General features: G+C 42.3%; 1 protein-coding gene across 1 annotated transcript in view; it reads left to right on the top strand.

Moving 5' to 3' along the window:
- pacrg (PARK2 co-regulated) overlaps window positions 1-25639 on the top strand; it is a 575139-nt gene that overhangs the window by 89897 nt on the left and 459603 nt on the right. Inside the window, exon 2 of the mRNA XM_061968211.2 lies at window positions 1943-2077. Within this exon, the coding sequence (XP_061824195.1) occupies window positions 1943-2077 (135 nt within the window). The remainder of the gene's footprint in view (window positions 1-1942; window positions 2078-25639) is intronic.

Below are 25639 nucleotides of genomic sequence, written 5' to 3'. Positions count from 1 at the left end.
TGTCCAGGGTGTACCCCGCCTTCCGCCCGAATGCAACTGAGATAGGCTCCAGCACCACCTGCGACCCCAAAAGGGACAAACGGTAGAAAATGGATGTATGGATGGATGACCTAAGACAGGGATCGGCAACCTTTACCAGTCAAAGAGCCATTTTGACCAGTTTCACAAATTAAAGAAAACAATGGGAGCCACAAAATTATTTTGAAATTTAAAATGAAATAACACTGCATACAACGTTTTTTTCTTGCTTTGTGCTATGTATCAACCAATGGTCTCAGACACGCGGCCCACACCTTAATATGAAAATTGAATGTTAGTGCGGCCTGCGGATTTTATATGAATGGTGCGTGACAGCGTCATACTTGTCAACCCTCCCGATTTTTCCGGCAGACTATGATTGTCAAGGCAACTGTTCTCTCGAACTTGCCGTGATTGTACAGCATTTAGCGCCCACTAAAATCAGCGTGCCGGCCCAGCCACACGTTGTATGGGACTTCTGCTTGCACACGTAAGTGACAGCAAAGCATATTTGGTCAACAACCACACAGGTTACACTGACGGTGGCTGTATAAAAAACTTTAACACTCTTACTAATAATGAGCCACACTTTCGGGAGAACATCCGCACCGTAACACAACATAAACACAACAGAACAAATACCCAGAATCCCATGCAGCCCTAACTCTTCACCTCAACCGACGCACAGAGGGGGGGTTGATGTGTGAGGGAGCAGGGTTGGGATGGGGCGGAGTTTGGTGGTAGCAGGGGTGTATAATGTAGCCCGGAAGAGTCAGGGCTGCATGGGATTCTGGGTATTTGTTCTGTTGTGTTAAGGTGCAGATGTTCTCCCGGAATGTGTTTGTCATTCTTGTTTGGTTTTGGTTCAAAGTGTGGCACATTATTAGTAAGAGTATTAAAGTTGTTTTAAATGGCCACCGTCAGTGTAACCTGTGTGGCTGTTGACCAAGTATGCCTTGCTGTCACTTACGTGTGCAAGCAGAAGATGCATATAAGAAGAGGCTGGGTTGGCACGCTGTTTATACAGATTGTAGAGTGTGCTAAATGCCATCATGGCACGACCTTATTATTAATGTAAGGGTGAAAATCGGAGAATATTAATCCCGTGAGTTTTCTGCAAGAGGCACTGAAATCCGGAAGTCTCCCGGGAAAATCGGGCGGGGGGGTCGGCAAGTATGCGGCTGAGCCGCATCAGACTGATCAAAGAGCCGCATGCGACTCCGGAGCCGCGGGTTGCCGACCCCTGACCTAAGAGAACGCTTATTTAGAATGGTGGCAAAATACTAGGATTTGGGAACTTTAAGGGCAGGTGTGATTTCTTCAATAAATGCTGTTGGCCTGACTAAAGCAAAAACATTTGATCTCCAAAAGATGGAAAAGGAGAAATTCTATCAGCAGCAGACGCTGTGTGGCAAAGGTGATGTGAGTCTCCTTTGTTTCTCAGCGGCGCAGTAATAGCACATATCCAGCGATGGAGGGAGAGAAAAGATGACGCGAACAATGCCTCTGGCAATGCCTCCGGCGAAAGGGCGAACACACACACACACACACACACACACACACACACATATTCACACAGACGAACACACACACAAACATGCAACGCTAGTGTTTTGGTGTTGCATGCACACACACACACACACACACACACACACACACACACACACACACACACACACACACACACACACACATACACACACACACACACACACACACACACACACACACACACACACACACACACACACACACACACACACACACACACACAGCCTCCCCCTGTATCACTCAAAAGCCAGAGCCGTGGGAGTGATTTTATTCTGGCCGTGCAAGTCACTACTAATTCCATACCACAAATCTCTCACATGCTGTGTGCTTAATTCTGCCTCTTGTATTTTTCTGCTTTATGTTGTGCGGGCAGGTGGCGAGTCCGCCGCCGGCGGGGGCTTTTCACGAGCGCCCCTCCAGGCCGACCATGTTTCGGAAGTTCTACGAACGCGGGGAGTTCCCGATCGTGCTGGAGCATGACACCAAAGGCAACCGTATTGCTTGGAAGGTAGGGTTACCACCTTTTGGTAAATATCCCCAAAGATAGGGGGTTCTCAAACTTTTTTTTCACAAAGTATCACCTTAGAACTCTCCAAGTACCACCATATTTGAATGAAAATGGGAAGAGGTTTAGCCATGGTCAGGAAGTGCTCCACCTTCTTGACATCCTCAACAATGGGTCAAGTCATACAGTCCTTGGTTTTCTGTCATCTTCATTACTGTCCTATAATATGGTCCGCAACGACTAAGTCTGACCTGAACAAACTGCAACTTGTTCAGAACAGAGCGGCTAGACTAGTACTTAAATGTTCTTTGCGCACTAATATTTCATTTATGCATTCACGCCTGTCCTGGTTGTCTGTTGAACAAAAGATCATACTTGCCAACCCTCCCGGATTTTCCGGGAGACTCCTGAAATTCAGCGCCTCTCCCGAAAACCTCCCGGAAGAAATTTTCTCCCGAAAATCTCCCGGAATTCAGCCGGAGCTGGAGGCCACGCCCCCTCCAGCTCCATGCGGACCTGAGTCCAGTGTGCGCACACAAGGAGACGACGCAGAAGAACGAGACCGTAGTCGAAGAGCGTAGGGGAGACACTTCTCCAGGGCCGATGTATGCTCGGGGCAACACCCTTCACCTTACCCAGTGGGTCTCCACAGCGGACGACTTTAGGGTGAATGATGAGTCCAGCGATTAGTTGCAAATCTTGCTTGCACACAGCCAATCCAACACAAAACCAACTAGTCCCTCCCCGCACTCACGCTACCGCTGCCTCTCTTCTCTCGCCCACACACTCACTGACGTCACTCACCTCACATGCTGTCACCTATTAAAGGGCCACACACACACATACTCTACTTTCATAACACACAGTACAGTTAGTAGAACAACTGTGTTTTCATTACTGTGTATTTGATAGGTGCCATTGCCCCGTAATTGCATTGCATTGTACTTTCAAGTACAACAATGAGTAGATGAGTGTTATGTGTGTGTATATGTGTAAATAAATGAACACTGAAATTCAAGTATAAAATAAATAAATATATATATAGCTAGAATTCACTGAAAGTCAAGTATTTCATACATATATATATATATATATATATATATATATATATATATATATATATATATATGAAATACTCCAGTTGGTGAATTCTAGCTGTAAATATACTCCTCCCCTCTTATCCACGCCCCCAACCCCAACCACGCCCCCACACCCCACCTCCCGAAATCGGAGGTCTCAAGGTTGGCAAGTATGACAAAAGATGCATTACAGTCTCCTTATGTTCTTTAGAACTATCATGTTAGATCAATCACCAGATTACTTTTACAAACAGTTTTTAAAATCAGCTAACACACATATTCATGACACTAGGAATGCCAGCAATGGCTATTTGGCACTTCCTGCTCCCAGGACCGATCTCCTCAAACATACAGTCATGTATAGATGTATATCATTCTGGAATCCTTCCAGCTGCTTTACCGTCAAACACACCATTATCAGCTTCTCTATATTTTCATGGATAAATGTCCACCTCTTAGATGTTATTTTAACATTCTTGACTGGCGTTACACTCGTTCTGCTTCAGTATGGTGCAGACGAGCAGTGATACGCTCACATTTAGGGATGTCCGATAATATCGGACTGCCGATATTATCGGCAGCTCAATGGTAGTGCACTGGTCTCTCGCACAGGCGATGTGGGGTTCCAGTCCCTCTTGGAGCAGTAGGAGTAAACAACGCAGCCGAAAGAGAGAGTGCACAATTGCTAGACAGAGCTGAGCTGTTTGTGTTTGACAGCTATAAACACTAATCATTGCATTCTGCCGTCAAAATGGGTGCCCTCTGGCTGGGTGAGGCACCCCGGGCTTCAGGAGGAAGAGGAAGTAAAGATGTTTTTCTCTTGTACTAACAACACACATATTTATTATTGCAAACCTTTGCTACAAACCCTTCAAATATCAAGTTGGGACGGCATGGCTCGGATGGTAAAGGGGCCATGACAGAAACTTGAAGATTCCAGATTTGATTCCAGCCTTCACCATCCTTCACCAGCCGAGTCCCGATGCCTCCCTGCTTGGCACTCAGCATCAAGAGTTGGAATTGGGGGTTGAAATCAGTGGTACTTTAACTTTTAACTACTCACGCTATTGTGTACTTGGGCAAGACACGTCACCCACCTTGCTCCCAGTGCAGCTCACACTGGTGTATGAATGTGAATGAATGTTTTGTGGCGGTCGGAGGGGTCGTAGGCACAAATTGGCAGCGACGCTTTGTCAGCTGTGGCTACAAATGTAGCTTACCACCACCAACGTGAGAATGCCGACTGAAAGTTAAAGTTAAAGTACCAATGATTGTCACACACACTAAGTGTGGTGAAATGTGTCCTCTGCATTTGACCCATCCCCTTGTTCACCCCCTGGGAGGTGAGGGGAGCAGTGAGCAGCAGCAAGTCCGCGCCCGGGAATAATTTTTTGGTGATTTAACCCCCAATTCCAACCCTTGATGCTGAGTGCCAAACAGGGAGGTAATGGGTACTATTTTTATAGTCTTTGGTATGACTCGGCCGGGGTTTGAACTCACTACCTACCAATCTCAGGGCGGACACTCTAACCACTAGGCCACTGAGTAGGTTGGTAGATTGAAGGTGTAGTGCTTTGAGTGTCAAGAAAAACAAGACAAAGTTCTAATCCATTTTTATTATTATTAATAAGTATCGACATACTGTACCCACTGACCAAATTAAGTTAATTTCCTGTAGCCTACGCTCTATACCAAAAATAAAGTAATTGTGAAGTCAGAAATGTCATAACTCCCCTAGGAAAAGAACACCACTTGTGGAATTCTTAATTGCGAACTTGGAACAAATCAGGTTCGAGGTAGAGTAATTTGTCATCACACAACAATGTGCCAAAATTATTTTGGATACTATAAGATATATTTATTATTCATACTTCTGAAAAGGTGCCTTTGAATGTTCTCAATCATTCAGGTCATTCAATTGTGTGGGCATTGAATCGATTGCAACGGAAGTGACCAGATTGTTTGAAAGTTAAAGTTAAAGTACCACTGATAGTCACTAGGGTTGCAAAATTCCGGGAATATTCAAAGTTGGAAACTTTCCATGGGAATTAACGGGAATATATGGTAAATTAATGGGAATAAACAATGAATGCAACATGCTATATCTTGCAGCATGATTATTAGCTAAAACAACCTGATTTAATGCAAATTCAGTAGAATTTCAACCCTGCACTGTGCATTCCTCCATCACATGTGCAGTGCATTCTTCCATCACATGCACAGATAATTCCCAGCATGCTACACACTACGGTACCACCACCAGTCTCATAATGAACCGAAAGGCTGTGTATATTTGCAAATACTATGCAAAGAGCTACGTCAACAATGCCACAAAGATGCAGCAGCATATAGACAAGTGACCAATAATATATAATTATTATAATTCGATAATCAAAAAATTGTCAATATTTCCAAACTTCCCGAGCTTAACTTCCCATGGTAAATTTTCGGAAAGTTTCCGGAAATTTACCGGAAACTTTCCACCCCTTTGCAACCCTAATAGTCACACACACACTAGGTATGGTGAAATTACCCTCTGCATTTGACCCATCCCCTTGTTCCACCCCCTGGGAGGTGAGGGTAGCGGTGAGAAGCAGCGGTGGCTGCGCTTGGGAATCATTTTTGGTGATTTAACCCCCAATTCCAACCCTTGATGCTGAGTGCCAAACAGGGAGGTAATGGATCCCACTTTTATAGTCTTTGGTATGACTCGGCCGGGGTTTGAACTCACGACCTACCGATCTCAGGGGGGACACTCAAGAAGATGTTTTGCCTCTCATCTGAGTAGACTTCATCAGAATCAGAATCAGAATAGTTTTTATTGCCATTGTTTGAGAACGGGTTCACAACCTAGGATTTTTTCTTGGTGCAATCGCGCAACATAAAACACATATAAATAAGTAGCTCTTTGCGGGTGTAAGAGCATGCGGACACACAATTTACGCACAAAAACAAACAAAAGTACCGAGGCAGCCATGATCGGCGCCATGATATCATCATCATTTCATGTTGTAGTCTGAAAGTATGGTCCAGGATCCAAAGTATTTATCTTCTCTAAGAGGGGATACGCCCAAACAGGGATGGTTACGCTCTAATTTGGCGCAAAATGACAATTGTTAAGATCCAATGACATTGGATTTCTTGTTACGGTACAGGGTGGTAGAAGACGGCACAGAATGCAGGAACGTAGTTTTAGCTCTATTTATTAATATTTAATATTTAATCAAATCAAAAATGTGAATGTGTGTGATTATGTGTAGCGATTATCTGATGAGTGTTACCAGGAGTGTTAAGCGAGAGGAGGAAGTCCAAGGGGGCAAGGCAAACTCGGAGATACAGAGACAGGCAGGTGGTCTGGGGAAAGAGTGAGGTGTCAAAGTCCGTGTCCAGGCGGGTGGTCGAGATCCAAAGAGGCAGCCAGGGAAACCAGAGGGAATACGGGGAGACGAGACACACCGTTCGTCATTGTCATGTCTTTTGGACCATGTTTTGTTTAGTTTAGTTATTGGACTCTTTAGTTTCTGTTTACGCTCCATTGTTTTTGTTTCCATGACTACTCATTGGTTTCACCTGTCATGCATTTGGACTCACGCACCGGACTCATTTGGACACACGCACCTGTTGTAATCATGTCACTATTATTTAAGCTTTCAGTTGCCAGGCAGTCGGCCTGGCGACATTATCATAACTCTGCTCACTTCATGCCATGCTACTTCTGCTACCATAGTTCATGCTGATCATTTCACGTCATAGCAAGTGTCTTTTTGGTTTCATGTTCATAGTTCTTTTGTCAAAGTGTTGGTTTTGTTCATAGCCAAGTTTGTTCTTCCGCCCTTGTGCGCGCCTTTTGTTTGCAACCTTTGTTCCTTTTTTATAGTAAAATTAAATCATGTCCCTACCTTCACGTCATGTCCACTCCAAGTTCTCTTGCATCTCGGGAAAACAATCCCCCGTAGTCCTCGCACTGACAGTCATCAGGGGAACGGAGGAATGCTGCTGGAACGACACGGGAACACTGTCATGTCTGTGTAATCATGTTTTGTTTTAGTCATGTTTTGTTTTGTTTAGTTATTGGACTCTTTAGTTTCTGGCTTTTCACTCCCTTGTCTTGTTTCCATAGTTACCCATTAGTTTCACCTGTTGCACGTTTGGACTCATTATGCACTCTTGTTTGTCACCATGGCAACCCATTAGTTTTCACCTGCCCTTACGACTCATGCATTTGTCTTTAATCATGTCACTATTATTTAAGCTTCCAGTTGCCAGGCTGTCTGTCTGGCGACATCATACCCCTGACACACACCTGACACTCTACTTCATGCTCAGTTCACGCTGCGTTCTTCATAGTCCATGCCAAGTAAGTTTTTGTTTATTAATGCCACAATTAGTGTTTTTGTTTCATTGTTCATAGTTTCTGCCTTTGTGCAAGTTTTGTGTTTATAGCCAAGTTTTGTACCTCCACTGTGAGCGCCTTTTGTTTGTTCCTTTTGAGTGTTAAAATGAAATTATGTACTCCCCTTCACGCCACGTATGGTCCAAATAATTTGCACCAAGGGAGAACAAATCACGCCATAGTTCTAGTCATGACAAACACGAGACAAATAAATCACGAAAGACGAGAAAACGCAGAGAGAGAGAGCATAGAGCTTGACACGAGTTGGCTTACTGTACGAAACAGGAAACTACGTTCTGGCCCGGAACGCAGGCTTGCACTGGCTTCAGAAGCCCAGGGAGCTCATCAGTGACAGGTGCGTGGAGTGCTGATTGATTGCAGAATGAATGCAGCCGCCTGCTGCAGCCGAAGTTGGAGGTGCGCTCAAATGAATGCACAATGGAATGCGCCTGGGCCGTGACATTACTACCCTGATAGGATGCACACATCGTCGCTACCATTCCATTCAGTTGTATCAATCGTCAAAGGGGCACCTGAATGTAAAAGCTATCTCGAGGTAAGGCCCAATCCTGCCATTCAATATTTTGACCATGAATTTTGGAACAAGGTGAAAATACTAGCATGTCTGTTGTTGACTACACACTTACAGACATATCTGACTTCTGCAATATGTCTGAACATTACATTCCCCATCATTTTAATTGGGCTGAATTAATTTTTGTTTACAGGTCATGAGCCTATTTTGCCAACACGAAAACAACCACTTGAGCAGCCTTTTAGTTATTGTGGAAAGCAACAACAATCCATGGGGACGGCGTGGCGCGGTTGGGAGCGTGGCTGTGCCAGCAACCTGAGGGTTCCTGGTTCAATCCCCAGCTTCTACCAATCTAGTCACGTCCGTTGTGTCCTTGAGCAAGACACTTCACCCTTGCTCCTGATGGGTCCTGGTTAGCGCCTTGCATGGCAGCTTGTGTGAATGTGTGTGTGAATGGGTGAATGTGGAAATAGTGTCAAAGCGCTTTGAGTTCCTTAAAAAAAAAGGTAGAAAAGTGCTATACAAGTATAACCCATTTTCCATGTAAAGTACAAAGCTACTGAGACCTAATTAAACATATATGCACCACAAACACAAAAAAACCCCACATCCCACATATTCAGTTCTGTACTCCTATTGTCAGAAGCAAACCTGTTGTCGGTTTAGGAGCGGTGAAAGCACTACTTGTTGTCATTTTGTAACGTTGACCTCACAGTCTGAGCTACAATGTGAGCTGTAGTCCTGCAGGAGGCAGTGTGGATCAGCTCACACGAGCCATTCTAGCGCCACACACAGAATCCATCACTCACAAATCCGAGAAGAAAACAAAACAACAACAAACAAATATACATATATACATACATATATATATATATATGTACATATATATGTGTATATGTGTGTATTTCTGTACATGTAGCATCAAAGTGCAAGCCTCCACAGAGCCATTAGACTGCTGAATGGCTCTATGTGTGGGATGCATGCATGCATGGATGGATGGATAGATGGACACATTCTCCTAATCACCACCTTGCTTTAGCTCCCGCTATGCTGCCAGCCATACCATAACTTCACCACCATAATGACTCTTAGTCATTTTAGCACAATGCATGAATCAAACAAACGATGCCCTTTCCGACACACCTCAAAGAGAGACGGTATAGAGTCACCGAGCTCATGCTGGTTAGCTGTCCGTCTCCCGGAGGAAACACAGCACAAACGTGTCTCCGCCGGCATGAATTATTGATGTGAAATGTTCAAATGATCCGCGCGTTTGTCAAAAATAATGGATTTGTTTTGTTCTTTGTTCATCAAAAGGCTCAAAGCAAATGTGTGCTTCTGCGTGAAACTGCTGTTGTATCTAATTAGGCTCTTTGTTCGACATCTCGACACGTCTTTGGTTATTGTTTTTGTTTCCGGGGTCTTCCAGGTCAGAAGCCGCTGGTGTATGTGGTTAGGAAATCGGTTCCAATATGCCGCCATGATCGCGGTAAGTGGAGAAGCGGGGATCCTTCGTGTTTTGACTGAGCCGCCCTGGAGCCACTGGTTCAACAGAGCAGCTCTGGATCAATCTGGGTCTGAGAGATCAGCCGTCTAGCAAATAAAGTCTTGCGTAAAGTGAGACGGGGGAGATTCTCTTGGAAGTGGATAGATTTTGTTTGTTGTACTCAAGCTACTTTGTCTCTATTGATAACAATCCGCCATCACAGTTGCATCGACGGTTTTCCAGATGATGCGATAGGAATGAAAAATAGTAGAGATATCCGATAATGTCTTTTTTGCCGATATTGTCCAACTCTTAATTACCGATTCCGATATCAACCGATACCGATATATACAGTCGTGGAATTAACCCATTATTATGCCTAATTTTCTTGTGATGCCCCGCTGGATGCATTAAACAATGTAACAAGGTTTTCCAAAATAAATCAACTCAAGTTATGGAAAAAAGTGCCAACATGGCACTGCCATATTTATTATTGAAGTCACAAAGTGCATTATTTTTTTTAACATGCCTCAAAACAGCAGCTTGGAATTTGGTACATGCTCTCCCTGAGAGAGCATGAGGAGGTTGAGGTGGGCAGGGTTGGGGGTTCCAATGGGAGGGGGTTGTAGCGGGGGGTGTATATTGTAGCGTCCCGGAAGAGTTAGTGCTGCAAGGGGTTCTGGGTATTTGTTCTGTTGTGTTTATGTTGTGTTACGGTGCGGATGTTCACCCGAAATGTGTTTGTCATTCTTGTTTGGTGTGGGTTCACAGTGTGGCGCATATTTGTAACAGTGTTAAAGTTGTTTATACGGCCACCCTCAGTGTGACCTGTATGGCTGTTGAGCAAGTATGCATTCACTTGTGTGTGTGAAAAGCCGAAGATATTATGTGACTGGGCCGGCGCACAAAGGCAGGGCCTTTAAAGTTTATTGGCGCTCTCTACTTCTCTCTATGTCCATCACACAGCGCCGTTTTAAGAAGTCATACATTTTACTTTTTGAAACCGATACCGATAATTTAGAAACAGATACCGATAATTTCCGATATTACATTTTAAAGCATTTATCAACATCTCTAAAAAATAGGAAATCAAACAAAAAAGTTCAGCACTTGTAACAACAGCGGCTACAATGGTCTTATCCAGCGTTGCCAGACATACTAAAATTATCGTACTTGTATGATAATTAAGCCATCTGTACCATGTGCGATCAATAATCCCAAAACTCCCATAATGTACAAAACCCAAAACCAGTGAAGTTGGCACGTCGCGTAATTCGTAAATAAAAACAGAATACAATGATTTGCAAATACTTTTCAACTTAGACTTCATATTGCGCCACACATTTTCAATGGGAGACAAGTCTGGACTACAGGCAGGCCAGTCTAGTACCTTTTAATATTAAGCCACGCTGTTGTAACACGTGGCTTGGCATTGGTGTCTTGCTGAAATAAGCAGGGGCGTCCATTATAACGTTGCTTGGATGGCAACATATATTGCGCCAAAACCTGTATGTACCTTTCAGCATTAAAGGTGCCTTCACAAATGTGTAAGTTACCCATGCCTTAGGCACTAATACACCCCCATACCATCACAGATGCTGGCTTTTCAACTTTGCGACTATAACAATCCGGATGGTTCTTTTCCTCTTTGTTCCAGAGGACACGACGTCCACAGTCTCCCCAAAACATTTGAAATGTGGACTCGTCAGACCACAGAACACTTTTCCACTTTGCATCAGTCCATCTTAGATGAGCTCGGGCCCAACAAAGCCGGTGGCGTTTCTGGGTGTTGTTGATAAATGGTTTTCGCTTTGCATAGTAGAGTTTTAACTTGCACTTAACTGTAGTTACTGACAGTGATTTTCTGAAGTGTTCCTAAGCCCATGTGGTGATATCCTTTACACACTGATGTCGCTTTTTGATGCAATGCCGCTTGAGGGATCAAAGTTCCATAATATCATTGCTTACGTGCAGTGATTTCTCCAGATTCTCTGAACCTTTTGATGATATTACAGACTATAGATGGTGAAATTCCTAAATTCCTTGCAATGTCTGGAGAGGTAAAATTCCTTGAGAAATGTTGTTCTTAAACTGTTCGACAATTTGCTCAGGCATTTGTTGACAAAGTGGTGACCCTCGCCCCATCCTTGTTTGTGAATGACTGAGCATTTCATGGAAGCTGATTTTATACCCAATCATGGCACCCACCTGTTCCCAATTAGCCTGGTCATCTGTGGGATGTTCCAAATAAGTGTTTGATGAGCATTCCTCAACTTTATCAGTATGTATTGCCACCTTTCCCAACTTCTTTGTCACGTGTTGCTGGCATCAAATTCTAAAGTTAATGATTATTTGCAAAAAAAAAAAAATGTTTATCATTTTGAACATCAAATATGTTGTCTTTGTAGCATATTCAACTGAATATGGGTTGAAAATGATTTGCAAATCATTGTATTCCGTTTATATTTACATCTAACACAATTTCCCAACTCATATGGAAACGGGGTTTGTAGAAACAGATACCGATAATTTCCGATATTACATTTTAAAGCATTTATCAGCCGATGATATCCTTTACACACTGATGTCGCTTTTTGACGCAGTGCCGCCTGAGGGATCAAAAGTCCGTAATATCATCGCTTACGCGCAGTGATTTCTTCAGATTCTCTGAACACTTTGATGACATTACAGACCTTAGATGGTGAAATCCATAAATTCCTTGCAATAGCTCGTTGAGAAATGTTGTTCTTAAACTGTTCGATAATTTGCTCACGCATTCGTTCACAAAGTGGTGACCCTCGCCCCATCCTTGTTTGTGAATGACTGAGCATTTCATGGAAGCTGCTTTTATACCCAATCATGGCACCCACCTGTTCCCAATTCACCTGGTCACCTGTGGGATGTTCCAAATAAGTGTTTGATGAGCATTCCTCAACTTTCTCAGTCTTTTTTGCCATTTGTGCCAGCTTTTTTGAAACATGTTGCAGGCATCAAATTCCAAATGAGCTAGTTTTCCAGTTTGAACTTTAAGTATCTTGTCTTTGCAGTCTAATCAATTGAATATAGGTTGGAAAGGATTTGCAACTCATTGTATTTTGTTTTTATTTGCTATTTATACAACATGCCAACTTCACTGGTTTTGGGTTTTGGATGTACACGTTTGTAAGTTCAGTCCAATAACCGTCTGAAATGTTGCCACCATTCCGCTGATAATTACATTTCGTACCTGTTAAAATGACGTTCTATCCATCCATCGCATATCATTCCATCCCTAGCGTCAACATTCACCATCAAAGGATCCCTCGCAATGTGTTTTATTTGGGTTATTGCACTGCTGCCGCGTGTGTGTGGCCTTCACAGCGCCTGTGAGTCGACAAGTACGCAGAGGAATGCAAGCAAACTAAATGTCAAGGGCGAGTCGGGGGAAAAAAAAAGGAGGAAAGGTTGTATCTGAAAGGCAATTTGGCTCTGGAGAGGTAAAAGCCTCAGCTGTAATGGCGCGCCTAGGTAAAAGCTTTACACGTATAGGAAACATGTGCGGTGGAAAGATAAGAGCAAAACCATGTGCAGGAGTGTGCGTGTGTGTGTTTGGACCCTACCTAAACGTATAGGGCCAAAGAGCACGGTAATCAACTCCTGTGTTGGTGCCAAATAGAGAGAAAGTGAGAAGAAAGCTGAAGACAACGCCACAGGGACAAGCCGTCGACATGGCAGCCGCTTGGCTCGCGGTTATAATGGATGAGCCGACGTCTCGCGTTGCCTGCGAGGCTTGCATCCACCCTCTGTGCCACCTTCTGGTGCAGGTATACATACCGTTGTTAGGATTTCCAACTTTAGAAAGACATTTGGGCGCCAAAATTATTTAAAAGAACTGCTAGCATATATATACAGATTCCTTTTTAAATAGTTTAATCAATAAACAAACTGTCGATTACTTACTGGCAATGATTTGCAAGGTCCCAAGGTACTAATGAATCATATTCGATACTATACCACCTCTAAAAAAGTAATACCCCCCCCGAGGAGGAGCATGTTCGGCAACGCACAATCACAGAGTACTTACAAGCAGACAAGGTGTGTAGACAGAAAAGGGAGAACAGACGCATTTTGTCTTAAAAACTAACGATAAAGGTGACACTATAACACTGAAACGCCCTCAGGAAGAGGTGCTTTAAAGGCCTACTGAAATGCGATTTTCTTATTTAAACGGAGATAGCAGGTCCATTCTAAGTGTCATACTTGATCATTTCGCGATATTGCCATATTTTTGCTGAAAGGATTTAGTAGAGAACATCGACGATAAAGTTTGCAACTTTTGGTCGCTGATAAAAAAGCCTTGCCTGTACCGCAAGTAGCAGACGAGTAGCGTGACGTCACAGGTTGTGGAGCTCCTCACATCTGCACATTGTTTACAATCATGGCCACCAGCAGCGAGAGCGATTCGGACCGAGAAAGCGGCGATTTCCCCATTAATTTGAGCGAGGATGAAAGATTCGTGGATGAGGAAAGTGAGAGTGAAGGACTAGAGGGCAGTGGGAGCGATTCAGATAGGGAAGATGCTGTGAGAGGCGGGTGGGACCTGATATTCAGCTGGGAATGACTAAAACAGTAAATAAACACAAGACATATATATACTCTATTAGCCACAACACAACCAGGTTTATATTTAATATGCCACAAATTAATCCCGCATAACAAACACCTCCCCCCTCCCGTCCATATAACCCGCCAATACAACTCAAATACCTGCACAACACACTCAATCCCACAGACCAAAGTACCGTTCACCTCCCCAAAGTTCATACAGCACATATATTTCCCCAAAGTCCCCAAAGTTAAGTACGTGACATGCACATAGCGGCAAGCGATCAAATGTTTGGAAGGCGCAGCTGCATGCGTACTCACGGTACCGCGTCTGCGTATCCAACTCAAAGTCCTCCTGGTAAGAGTCTCTGTTATCCCAGTTCTCCACAGGCCAATGGTAAAGCTTGACTGTCATCTTCCGGGAATGTAAACAATGAAACACCGGCTGTGTTATCCGGCACATCAGTCAGGGGGTGCATTCTACGGCGGGGGTGGGTTATCCGGCACAACACCTGCCGCAATACACCGCTTCCCACCTACAGCTTTCTTCTTTGCTGTCTCCGTTGTTCATTGAACAAATTGCAAAAGATTCACCAACACAGATGTCCAGAATACTGTGGAATTTTGCGATGAAAACAGACGACTTAATAGCTGGCCACCATGCTGTCCCAAAATGTCCTCTACAATCCGTGATGTCACGCGCAGGCGTCATCATACTGAGACGTTTTCAGCAGGATATTTCGCGCAAAATTTAAAATTGCACTTTAGTAAGCTATGTGTTGCAATGTTAAGATTTCATCATTGATATATAAATTATCAGATCGCGTGGTCGGTAGTAGTGGGTTTCAGTAGGCCTTTAAGACATGGCTAGCTAGCTAGCCGCTAAAGTCCATCCGCCGTCTGCAGTGTTGTAGCTACTTCTAAATCATTAATCCTTGTCTCCATGGTGACAAGAAACTTACTTTATTTGTCCCTGCAGGAAGAGGAATAGCTAAACATGCTTCACTACACACCGTAGCTCACAGGCCATTGACACCGTTCCTAAATGTAAACAAATGCCATGGGTGGATCTACACCTAACATCCACTGTAATGATACCAAGTACAAGCACGTATCTAGTCGATACTACTATGATTACATCAATATCTTTTAGCATCACAAAATCTTCTTTCGTTTTAAAAAAAAATTATATTATGTATATAAACTTAGGAGATATGTCCCTGGACACATGAGGACTTTGAATATGACAAATGTATGATCCTGTAATGTCTTGGTATCGGATTGATACCCAAATTTGTGGTATCATCCAAAACTAATGTAAAGCATCCAAGCAACAGAACAATAAGTGATTAATACATTTTTACAGAAATTGGCTCTCGTGTGTGAATCTGTGTTGGCCCTGTGATGAGGTGGCGACTTGTCCAGGGTGTAGCCCGCCTTCCGCCCGAATGCAGCTGAGATGGGCTCCAGCACCCCCCGCGACCCCGAGGGGGACAAGCGGTACAAAATGGATGGATGGAACAGAAGTGTAGATAGAACATGTTAAAATAGAAAATAAGAAGATATTGACAGTAAATGAACAAGTAGATTAATAATTCATTTTCTACCACTTGTCCTTAATAATGTTGACAAAATAATAGAATGATAAATGATACAATATGTTACTGCATATGTCAGCAGACTAAATTAGGAGCCTTTGTTTGCTTACTTACTAATAAAAGACAAGTTGTCTAGTAAGTTCACTATTTTATTTAGGGACAAACTTGCAATAAGATACATATGTTTAATGTACCCTAAGATTTTTTGTTAAAATAAAGACAATAATGCAATTTTTGTGGTCCCCTTTATCTAGAAAAGTATCAAACAGTACCAAAAAGTATTGAAATGCATTTTGGTACCGGTACCGGTACCAAAATATTGGTATCGGGACAACACTAGGTCCCAAAGATGTTTTGCTTGTGCTTGTCATTCCCACAAAGGTGTGTACCAAATTCAATCAATCGAATAAATCAAATCACCTCAGTAGAAGCATTTAAGTCCCTTCTTAAAACTAATTTGTATACTATAGCCTTTAAATAGACCCCCTTTTTAGACCAGTTGATCTGCCGTTTCTTTTATTTTCTGCTCTGCCCCCCTCTCCCTTGTGGAGGGCGGGGGGCCTGGGGGGCACAGGTCCGGTGGCCATGGATGAGGTGCTGGCTGTCCAGAGTCGGGACCCGGGCTGGACCGCTCGCCTGTGCATCGGTTGGGGACATCTCTGCGCTGCTGACCCGTCTCCGCTCGGGATAAATAAATGATAAATGATAAATGGGTTGTACTTGTATAGCGCTTTTCTACCTTCAAGGTACTCAAAGCACTTTGACACTACTTCCACATTTACCCATTCACACACACATTCACACACTGATGGAGGGAGCTGCCATGCAAGGCGCTAACCAGCAGCCATCAGGAGCAAGGGTGAAGTGTCTTGCTCAGGACACAACGGACATGACGAGGTTGGTACTAGGTGGGGATTGAACCAGGGACCCTCGGGTTGCGCACGGCCACTCTCCCATTGCGCCACGCCGTCCCGGGTTGGTCTCCTGCTGGCCCCACTATGGACTGGACTCTCACTATTATGTTGGATCTACTATGGACTGGACTTTCACAATATTATGCTAGACCCGCTCGACGTCCATTGCACCGGTCTCCCCTAGAGGGACTGGGTTGAGTTTTTTCTTGCCCTGATGTGGGATCTGAACCGAGGATGTCGTTGTGGCTTGTGCAGCCCTTTGAGACACTTGTGATTTAGGGCTATATAAATAAACATTGATTGATTGATTGATCTTGAGTGGAGACAAGTCAGCAGCTCAGAGACGTCCCAGACTGATGCACAGATGAGTGATCCAACCCGGGTCCCAACGTTGAACAGCTAGCGCGTCATCTGTGGTCACCTAATAACCTCTCCACACAGGAGAGGGGGGCAGAGCAGAAAAGAGACGGCAGATCAACTGGTCTAAAAGGGACGGTCTATTTAAAGGGGAACATTATCACAATTTCAGAAGGGTTCAAAGCATTAAAAATCAGTTCCCAGTGGCTTATTTTATTTTTCGAAGTTTTTTTCAAAATTTTACCCATCACGCAATATCCCTAAAAAAAGCTTCAAAGTGCCTGATTTTAACCATCGTTATATACACCCGTCCATTTTCCTGTGACGTCACATAGTGAAGCCAACACAAGTGTGGAGGCAGGTAGCGAAAACGAAATTGAAGAAGAAACTGAAGCTATTGAGCCATATCGGTTTGAACCGTATGCAAGCGAAACCGACGAAAACGACACGACAGCCAGCGACACGGGAGAAAGCGAGGACGAATTCGGCGATCGCCTTCTAACCAACGATTGGTATGTGTTTGTTTGGCATTAAAGGAAACTAACAACTATGAACTAGGTTTACAGCATATGAAATACATTTGGCAACAACATGCACTTTGAGAGTGCAGACAGCCCATTTCAGGCGCGCTAAAAACATATATTTTTCTACGATTTCATCACTCAGGTTAACCATACCTAAATAGACACAAAATACTGCATTACACAAGACTACCCGAATGTATTCGAATGATTGAAAAAAATAAAAAATTTTAAGCTATATTATTGGTAAACACAGTTTATGTATGATAATTTACGTAAAACCGCGAGTAATGAACAAACGACTGACCATTTCGTCGGCTTTCCCCACAGCCTCGTATTTTGAACAAATTTCGTCCAATTTCTTGCCACTTTCGCATCTTTGGGCCACTGGTGCAACTTGAATCCGTCCCTGTTCGTGTTGTTACACCCTCCGACAACACACGGACAAAAGTGAGAAAATGGCGGATTGCTTCCCGATGTGACGTCACGTTGTGACGTCATTGCTCCGAGAGCGAATAATAGAAAGGCGTTTAATTCGCCAAAATTCACCCATTTAGAGTTTGGAAATCGGTTACAAAAATATATGGTCTTTTTTCTGCAACATCAAGGTATATATTGACGCTTACATAGGTCTGGTGATAATGTTCCCCTTTAAAGGCTAGCGTAGAGTATATTTTGACAAAGTTTACCCTTCCGTGTCCAGCGGTTACAGACTAGAGTAGTTGGTTTATGGAAAAAAAAAAATGCCTGCAAACAGCTCAAACGCGTTTTGCTTGATGGCGGCCAGGTTTTTTAAACAATCCTGCGCAAATTTGACAGACGTGTGCTTGTTAGTCCCCTGAGGGTGTGTACCAAATTGTGTGGTGCTCCGGCGAAGACGCCCTGCATTTATTCATACTGGACTAGGACAGAAATTCCATCCGATTAATGCATGTTCAACTCTGGAGGTTAATAACAGCGCCACCATGTGGCGTCTTTGTCAGGAAAATAATAGCACCGAGGTTAATAACAGCGCCACCATGTGGCGTCTTTGTCAGGAAAATAATAGCACCGAGGTTAATAACAGCGCCACCATGTGGCGTCTTTGTCAGGAAAATAATAGCACCGGCAACACAGCGGGGGTGCATTTTGACCAATTTTTACCCTTTTGTGTGCAGAGGTTCAGCACTAGAGGAGTGGACTCACAGAAAGAAATGCGCACGTTTTTTGACCAATTTTGCTAAAATTTGACAGGTTATGTGCTTGTCAGTCCCCTGAATGTGTGTTCCAAATTCTGTGGCGACATGAAGGGTCCCTTCATATTAAACTGTGAGAGAAAACCAATCCAATTCATGGAGGTTCAGCTTTGGGGATTAATAACAGCGTCACCGTATGGTGTCTTTGTCAGAAATATAATTGCACAATCAACACAGTGGTGGTGCACGTTCTGACCAATTTTCATCCTTTTTCTATGCGGCGGTTCCGGAGTAGAAGCGTTCGCTTGCACAAACAAATACATACAGTCATGTGAAATACAGTTAGGGATGTCCGAAAATATCGGACTACCGATATTATCGGCCGATGAATGCTTTAAAATGTAATATCGGAAATTATCGGTATCGGTTTCAAAATTATCGGTATCGGTTTCAAAGAGTAAAATGTATGATTTTTTAAAACGCCGCTGTGTACACGTACGTAGGAAGAAGTACAGCGTGCCAATTAACCTTGTAGGCACTGTCTTTGCGTGCCGTCCCCAGTCACATAATATTTACGGCTTTTGACACACTCACAAGTGAATGCAAGGCATAATTGGTCATTAGCCATACAGGTCACACTGAGGGTGGCCGTATAAACAACTTTAACACTGCTACAAATATGTGCCACACTGTGAACCCACACCAAACAAGAACGACAAACACATTTCGGGAGAACATCCGCACCGTAACACAACACAAACACAAACATATCAAATACCCAGAACCCTTTGCAGCACTAACTCTTCCGGGACGCTACAATACACCCCCCCCCCCCCCCCCCGCTACCCCCTACCCCCCCACCTCAACCCCGCCCACCTCAACCTCCTCATGCTGTTTTGAGGCATGTTAAAAAAAAAAATGCACTTTGTGACTTCAATAATAAATATGGCAGTGCCATGTTGGCACTTTTTTCCATAACTTGAGTTGAAGTTATTCTCTTATTTTGGAAAACCTTGTTACATTGTTTAATGCAGTGGTCCCCAACCACCGGTACCGGTCCGTGGATCGATTGGTACAAGAAATGTAATAAAAAAAATTCAAAACATTTATTTTTTTTTATTTTATTTTTTTTATTAAATCAACATAAAAAACACAATATATACTTACAATTTCTGGTTCCTACATTATATATCAATATAATAATAACAGTCTGCAGGGATACAGTCCGTAAGCACACATTATTGTATTTTTTTATGACAAAAAAAATAAATAAAAATAAATAAATAAATACCATACCCCCCCCCGGTCTGTGGGGCATATTTTCAAGCGTTGACCGGTCCACAGTTACAAAAAGGTTGGGGACCACTTGTTTAATGCATCCAGCGGGGCATCACAACAAAATTAGGCATAATAATGCGTTAATTCCACGACTGTATATATCGGTATCGGTTGATATCGGTATTGGTAATTAAGAGTTGGACAATATCGGATATCGGCAAAAAAGCCATTATCGGACATCTCTAGTTTCCCCAAAAAACCTTTATATCAGTGATTGCCTATCTTTATTTTGACCTTTGAGCTTCCGTGTTGGCCGGACACTCTTGCTTCTTGCTCTGTATGCTTTATAACCATACTTGCCAACCCTCCCGGATTTTCCGGGAGACTCCCGAAATTCAGCGACTCTCCCGAAAACCTCCCGGGACAAATTTTCTCCCGAAAATCTCCCGAAATTCAGGCGGAGCTGGAAGCCACGCCCCCTCCAGCTCCATGCGGACCTGAGTGACGTGTCAACAGCCTGTATTCACGTCCGCCTTCCCACAATATAAACAGCGTGCCTGCCCAAACACGTTATAACTGTAGAATGATCGAGGGCGAGTTCTTGGTTTCTTATGTGCGTTTATTGTTAGGCAGTTTCATTAACGTCCTCCCAGCGCGGTAACAACACACAACAACAGCAGTAATGTTTTATTCTACCGTAAAGCAGTTTGTGTGCCGTAAACAGCAATGTTGTTGTAATATATTGAGTTGGAGGCAATAACCAGGCGAGGTGATGAAGTACGTCTCTTTACTGTAGACTTCAGAACAGACTCACACACTTGACGTCAGGTGCGCAACACCACGTAAATCGTTGGCCAACCAAAAAGTAACCCCAGTACTCTATAGCCAACATTCACCAGGAGATGGCAACAGACAAACATAGATCACTCTATTACATTCCTCCCCTTTTAGAAATGTAGAATCAATTAAAAAACTGTACTTAAGCCACATTTTTTTTTTTTTTTTATTTAGTACTGAACTCTTAACCCTCATTTGTAAACAATAACATGCTTATTATACAAACAGTATTTGTACACCTTTAACACAGATTTTTATACTGTCTTCAGAGATTCAGTTTTTTTGGTGGTACTCGAAACCTTTCTGGATACCTGCGAAAGGGTGTTCAGCATGGTTAGAAAAGTAGTGACAGAGAATAGAACAAGGATGGACAATTCAACCCTTAACTCAACAATGAGTAGATGAGTGTTATGTGTGTGTATATGTGTAAATAAATGAACACTGAAATTCAAGTATTTATTTTATTTATATATATATATATATATATATATATATATATATATATATATATATATATATATATATATATATATATATATATATATATATATATATATATATATATATATATATATATATATATACATATATAATACAATAAATATATATATAGCTAGAATTCACTGAAAGTCAAGTATTTCTTTTATATATATATATATATATATATATATATATATATATAATAAAATAAATATATATATAGCTAGAATTCACTGAAAGTCAAGTATTTCTTATATATATATATATATATATATATATATATATATATATATATATATATATATATATATATATAATAAAATAGATATATATATAGCTAGAATTCACTGAAAGTCAAGTATTTCTTATATATATATATATATATATATATATATATATATATATATATATATATATATATATATATGAAATACTTGACTTGGTGAATTCTAGCTGTAAATATACTCATCCCCTCTTAGCTACGCCCCCAACCACACCCCCGCCCCCCACCTCCTGAAATCGGAGGTCTCAAGGTTGGCAAGTATGTTTATAACTCCTGATGGTTTGATGCCCTATTGCGTTCGTGCTTTATCTATTGCCCTTTTGTGCTTTTTACAAGATCTGTCTGGGGCAAACAAAACGACATTTCATAAAACAAACAAACATCAATGCAAACCTGATTTCAGCCTGAGTTGGGGGTGGTGTGGTGCATGTGTGTGGTAGTGGGGTGGTTCAATCAATTAATCTGATCAAGCGCTAGAGGAAATGGAGAGCATAAGCGCTCCTCAGGGATGGATATCCATCTCCTTGGTGATGATTGAATTACACACGGAGTGAAAGTTGGCATTGGAGAAAGGAGGGGCCACTGAGAAATGAGGTGGTTAGGGTGACAAAAGATGAGGGAGCGCATACTTGATACGAATATGGAAGGATGAAAGACAAAAGAATGAAATTGAGCAAAAAAAAAAAAAAAGTTGTGGGTCAATGTCGAAGCAACAATGGAGGAAGGCTCTTATTTCCCCCCCGACCCCCCCTCCTCCCAGCCTTTCAACCCCCACCCCGAGCCATTTACATTTTTATATGACGTACCTTGCCGCAGATAAGCAGTGCTCTTGACAGCTGTATTGTGTGGCACGGTGCCCTTAAATCACTCTGCGCCTGTGTCAATTCGCAGCTGCAGAGCTTCTGTGGACAAATTTGTCATTTACGCGCCAGTAAATCTTCATGTAGGGCGAGCACCAGTGAAGATGCTTTTTTTTTGGAAAAATGGCTATGGTTTACTGTCTAAATCAGGGGTCGGGAACCTTTTTGGCTGAGAGAGCCATGAAAGCCAAATATTTTAAACATGCATTTCCATAAAAGCCGTATAAAAAATGTTAACACTGAATACAGCTAAATGCGTGCATTTTTAAGTTTGACCAACATTTTTAGAGTATAATAAGTTTCTTATTATTTTTAATAACAGTGTTATTGTGACGTTAACCAATAATAAATAAAATACTTCTTACCATTAATGTGACTTCTGGTGCTGCATGATTTTGCTGATGGCTTTGTAGTCTGGTTGATACGTGGTTCTTTTTAACACTGTAATTACCAGCGGAATTATTCATTACTTATCGTGTTAAGCAATGACAGTTACGAGTTATCTGAGAGCCAGATGCAGTCATCAAAAGAGCCACATCTGGCTCTAGAGCCATAGGTTCCCTACCCCTGGTCTAAATTGTGAATACCAAACCATCGAAGAAGCTTGAATTCTTCTCTCCATACTCTTACACAGAGCAACATGGGGGAACATAGAGGGGAACTGCACTTTTTTGGGGGGATTTTGCCTATCATCCACAGTGTCTTCATCCTTATGTAAGACAAGAACACATACAGTCGCGATCAAAAGTTTACATACACTTGTAAGGAACATAATGTCTTGGCTGTCTTGAGTTTCCAATAATTTCTACATCTCAATTTTTTTTGTGATAGAGTGATTGGAGCACATACTTGTTGGTCACAAAATACATTCATGTAGTTTGGTTCTTTTATGAATGAATTATGGGCAGGGGCGCCGCTAGGGATTTTGGGCCCCATGAAAAGAATCGTTACAGGGCCCCCAACACAGTGTCATTATTTTTTCTGTATTATAATTCCATCATCATTAGGGGCCTCTCTGGGCCCCCCTCCATCATGGGCCCCTAGAATCCGCCTCCTTTACCCCCCCTTTTCGGCGCCCCTGATTATGGGTCTACTGAAAATGTGACCAAATCTGCTGGGTCAAAAGTATACATACAGCAATGTTAATATTTGGTTACATGTCTCTTGGCAAGTTTCACTGCAATAAGGCGCTTTTGGTAGCCATCCACAAGCTTCTGGCAAGCTTCTGGTTGAGTTGTTGACCACTCCTCTTGACAATATTGGTGCAGTTCAGCTAAATTGTTTGGTTTTCTGACATTGTCCACACGTTTAAGTCAGGACTTTGGGAAGGCCATTCTACAACCTTAATTGTAGCCTGATTTAGCCATTCTTTTACCACTTTTGACGTGTGTTTGGGGTCATTGTCCTGTTGGAACACCCAACTGTGCCCAAGACCCAACCTCCGGGCTGATGACTTTAGGTTGTCCTGAAGAATTTTGAGGTAATCCTCCTTTTTTATTGTCCCTATTTAAAGCACCAGTTCCATTGGCAGCAAAACAGGCCCAGAGCATAATACTACCACCACCTACTACCACCACCATGCTTGACGGTGGGAATGGTGTTCCTGGGATTAAAGGCCTCACCTTTTCTCTTCCAAACATATTGCTGGGTATTGTGGCCAAACAGTTGAATTTTTTTCATCTAACATCACATGGACAGATATAAGACCTTCTGGAGGAAAGTTCTGTGGTCAGATGAAACAGCAATTGAGCTGTTTGGCCACAATACCCAGCAATATGTTTGGAGGAGAAAAGGTGAGACCTTCAATCCCAGGAACACCACAACTACCGTCAAGCATGGTGGTGGTAGTGTTATGCTCTGGGCCTGTTTTGCTGCCAATGGAACTGGTGCTTTAAATGGGACAATGAAACAATTCAAACAGAAGCTTGCCAGAAGCTTGTGGATGGCTACCAAAAGCGCCTTATTGCAATGAAACTTGCCAAGGGACATGTAACCAAATATTAACATTGCTGTATGTATACTTTTGACCCAGCAGATTTGGTCACATTTTCAGTAGACCCATAATAAATTCATAAAAGAACCAAACTTCATGAATGTTTTTTGTGACCAACAAGTATGTGCTCCAATCACTCTATCACCAAAAAAATTAGAGTTGTAGAATTTTTTGGAAACTCAAGACAGCCATGACATTATGTTCTTTACAAGTGTATGTAAACTTTTGATCGTGACTGTATGTTTTTCTTTTATTAATGCAGTCTAAGTTGTAAAATACAACCAATTCCAGGTAGTTAACAACACAGCTGATGGAGTACACTATTCCGACCATAAAGCCCTCTAAAAAAACATCCAAAAGCTGCCAACAATACCTAATTTACCTGTCGTTACCTGAATAATAACCAAATATCAGGAGTATTGTTATTATGAACCCTAACGCAGGCAAACTTTTTTTGTGGAGTTAACTAGGTTATGCTGCTATATTGGCATTTGAGCCGGTGAGCAAGTGCATCGCCTCTGAGTTGGTGAAAGGTAATTCTCAAATATAAATTATGCCTTCTCCCCTGGATAGTAAAATGATCAATCAATCAAACTTTATTTATAAAGCACTTTTCATACATAAAAGAAATGCAGCACAAAGTGCTTTGCAGAATTAAAAACAATACATCGATGACTCACAGCCCCCATCGTTGCACCCACACATACGCACACAAACACACACACACACACACACACACACACACACACACACACACACACACACACACACACACACACACACACACACACGCACGCACTTATATCCACCCATCCATTTTCTTAGAGCAAATGAATGCATGGCTGAGTACAGAGGAGCCAGGTGAGTAAACACTATCACAGGTACCATCTGCACTAGGAGGTCATCAGACCATGGCCACCAAGACCAAGCGCCCCTGGTACCGGTACCGGTACTAAAATTATTTCAATACTTTTTGGTACTTTTCTAAATAAAGAGGACCACAAAAAATTTGCATTATTGGCTTTATTTTAATAAAAAAATCTTAGGGTACATCAAACATATTTTTCTTATTGCAGTTAAGTCCTTAAATAAAATAGTGAACATACAAGACAACTTGTCTTTTAGTAATAAGTAAACAAACATAGGCTCCTATTTAGTCTGCTGACATATGCAGTAACGTATTGTGTCATTT

This window comes from Nerophis lumbriciformis, linkage group LG08 (genome assembly GCF_033978685.3).
Source record: "Nerophis lumbriciformis linkage group LG08, RoL_Nlum_v2.1, whole genome shotgun sequence".
In the NCBI taxonomy this organism is placed as follows: Eukaryota; Metazoa; Chordata; class Actinopteri; order Syngnathiformes; family Syngnathidae; genus Nerophis; species Nerophis lumbriciformis.
The sequence above is the reverse complement of the archived record's forward strand: the minus strand, read 5'-3'. Positions and strand labels throughout refer to the sequence as shown.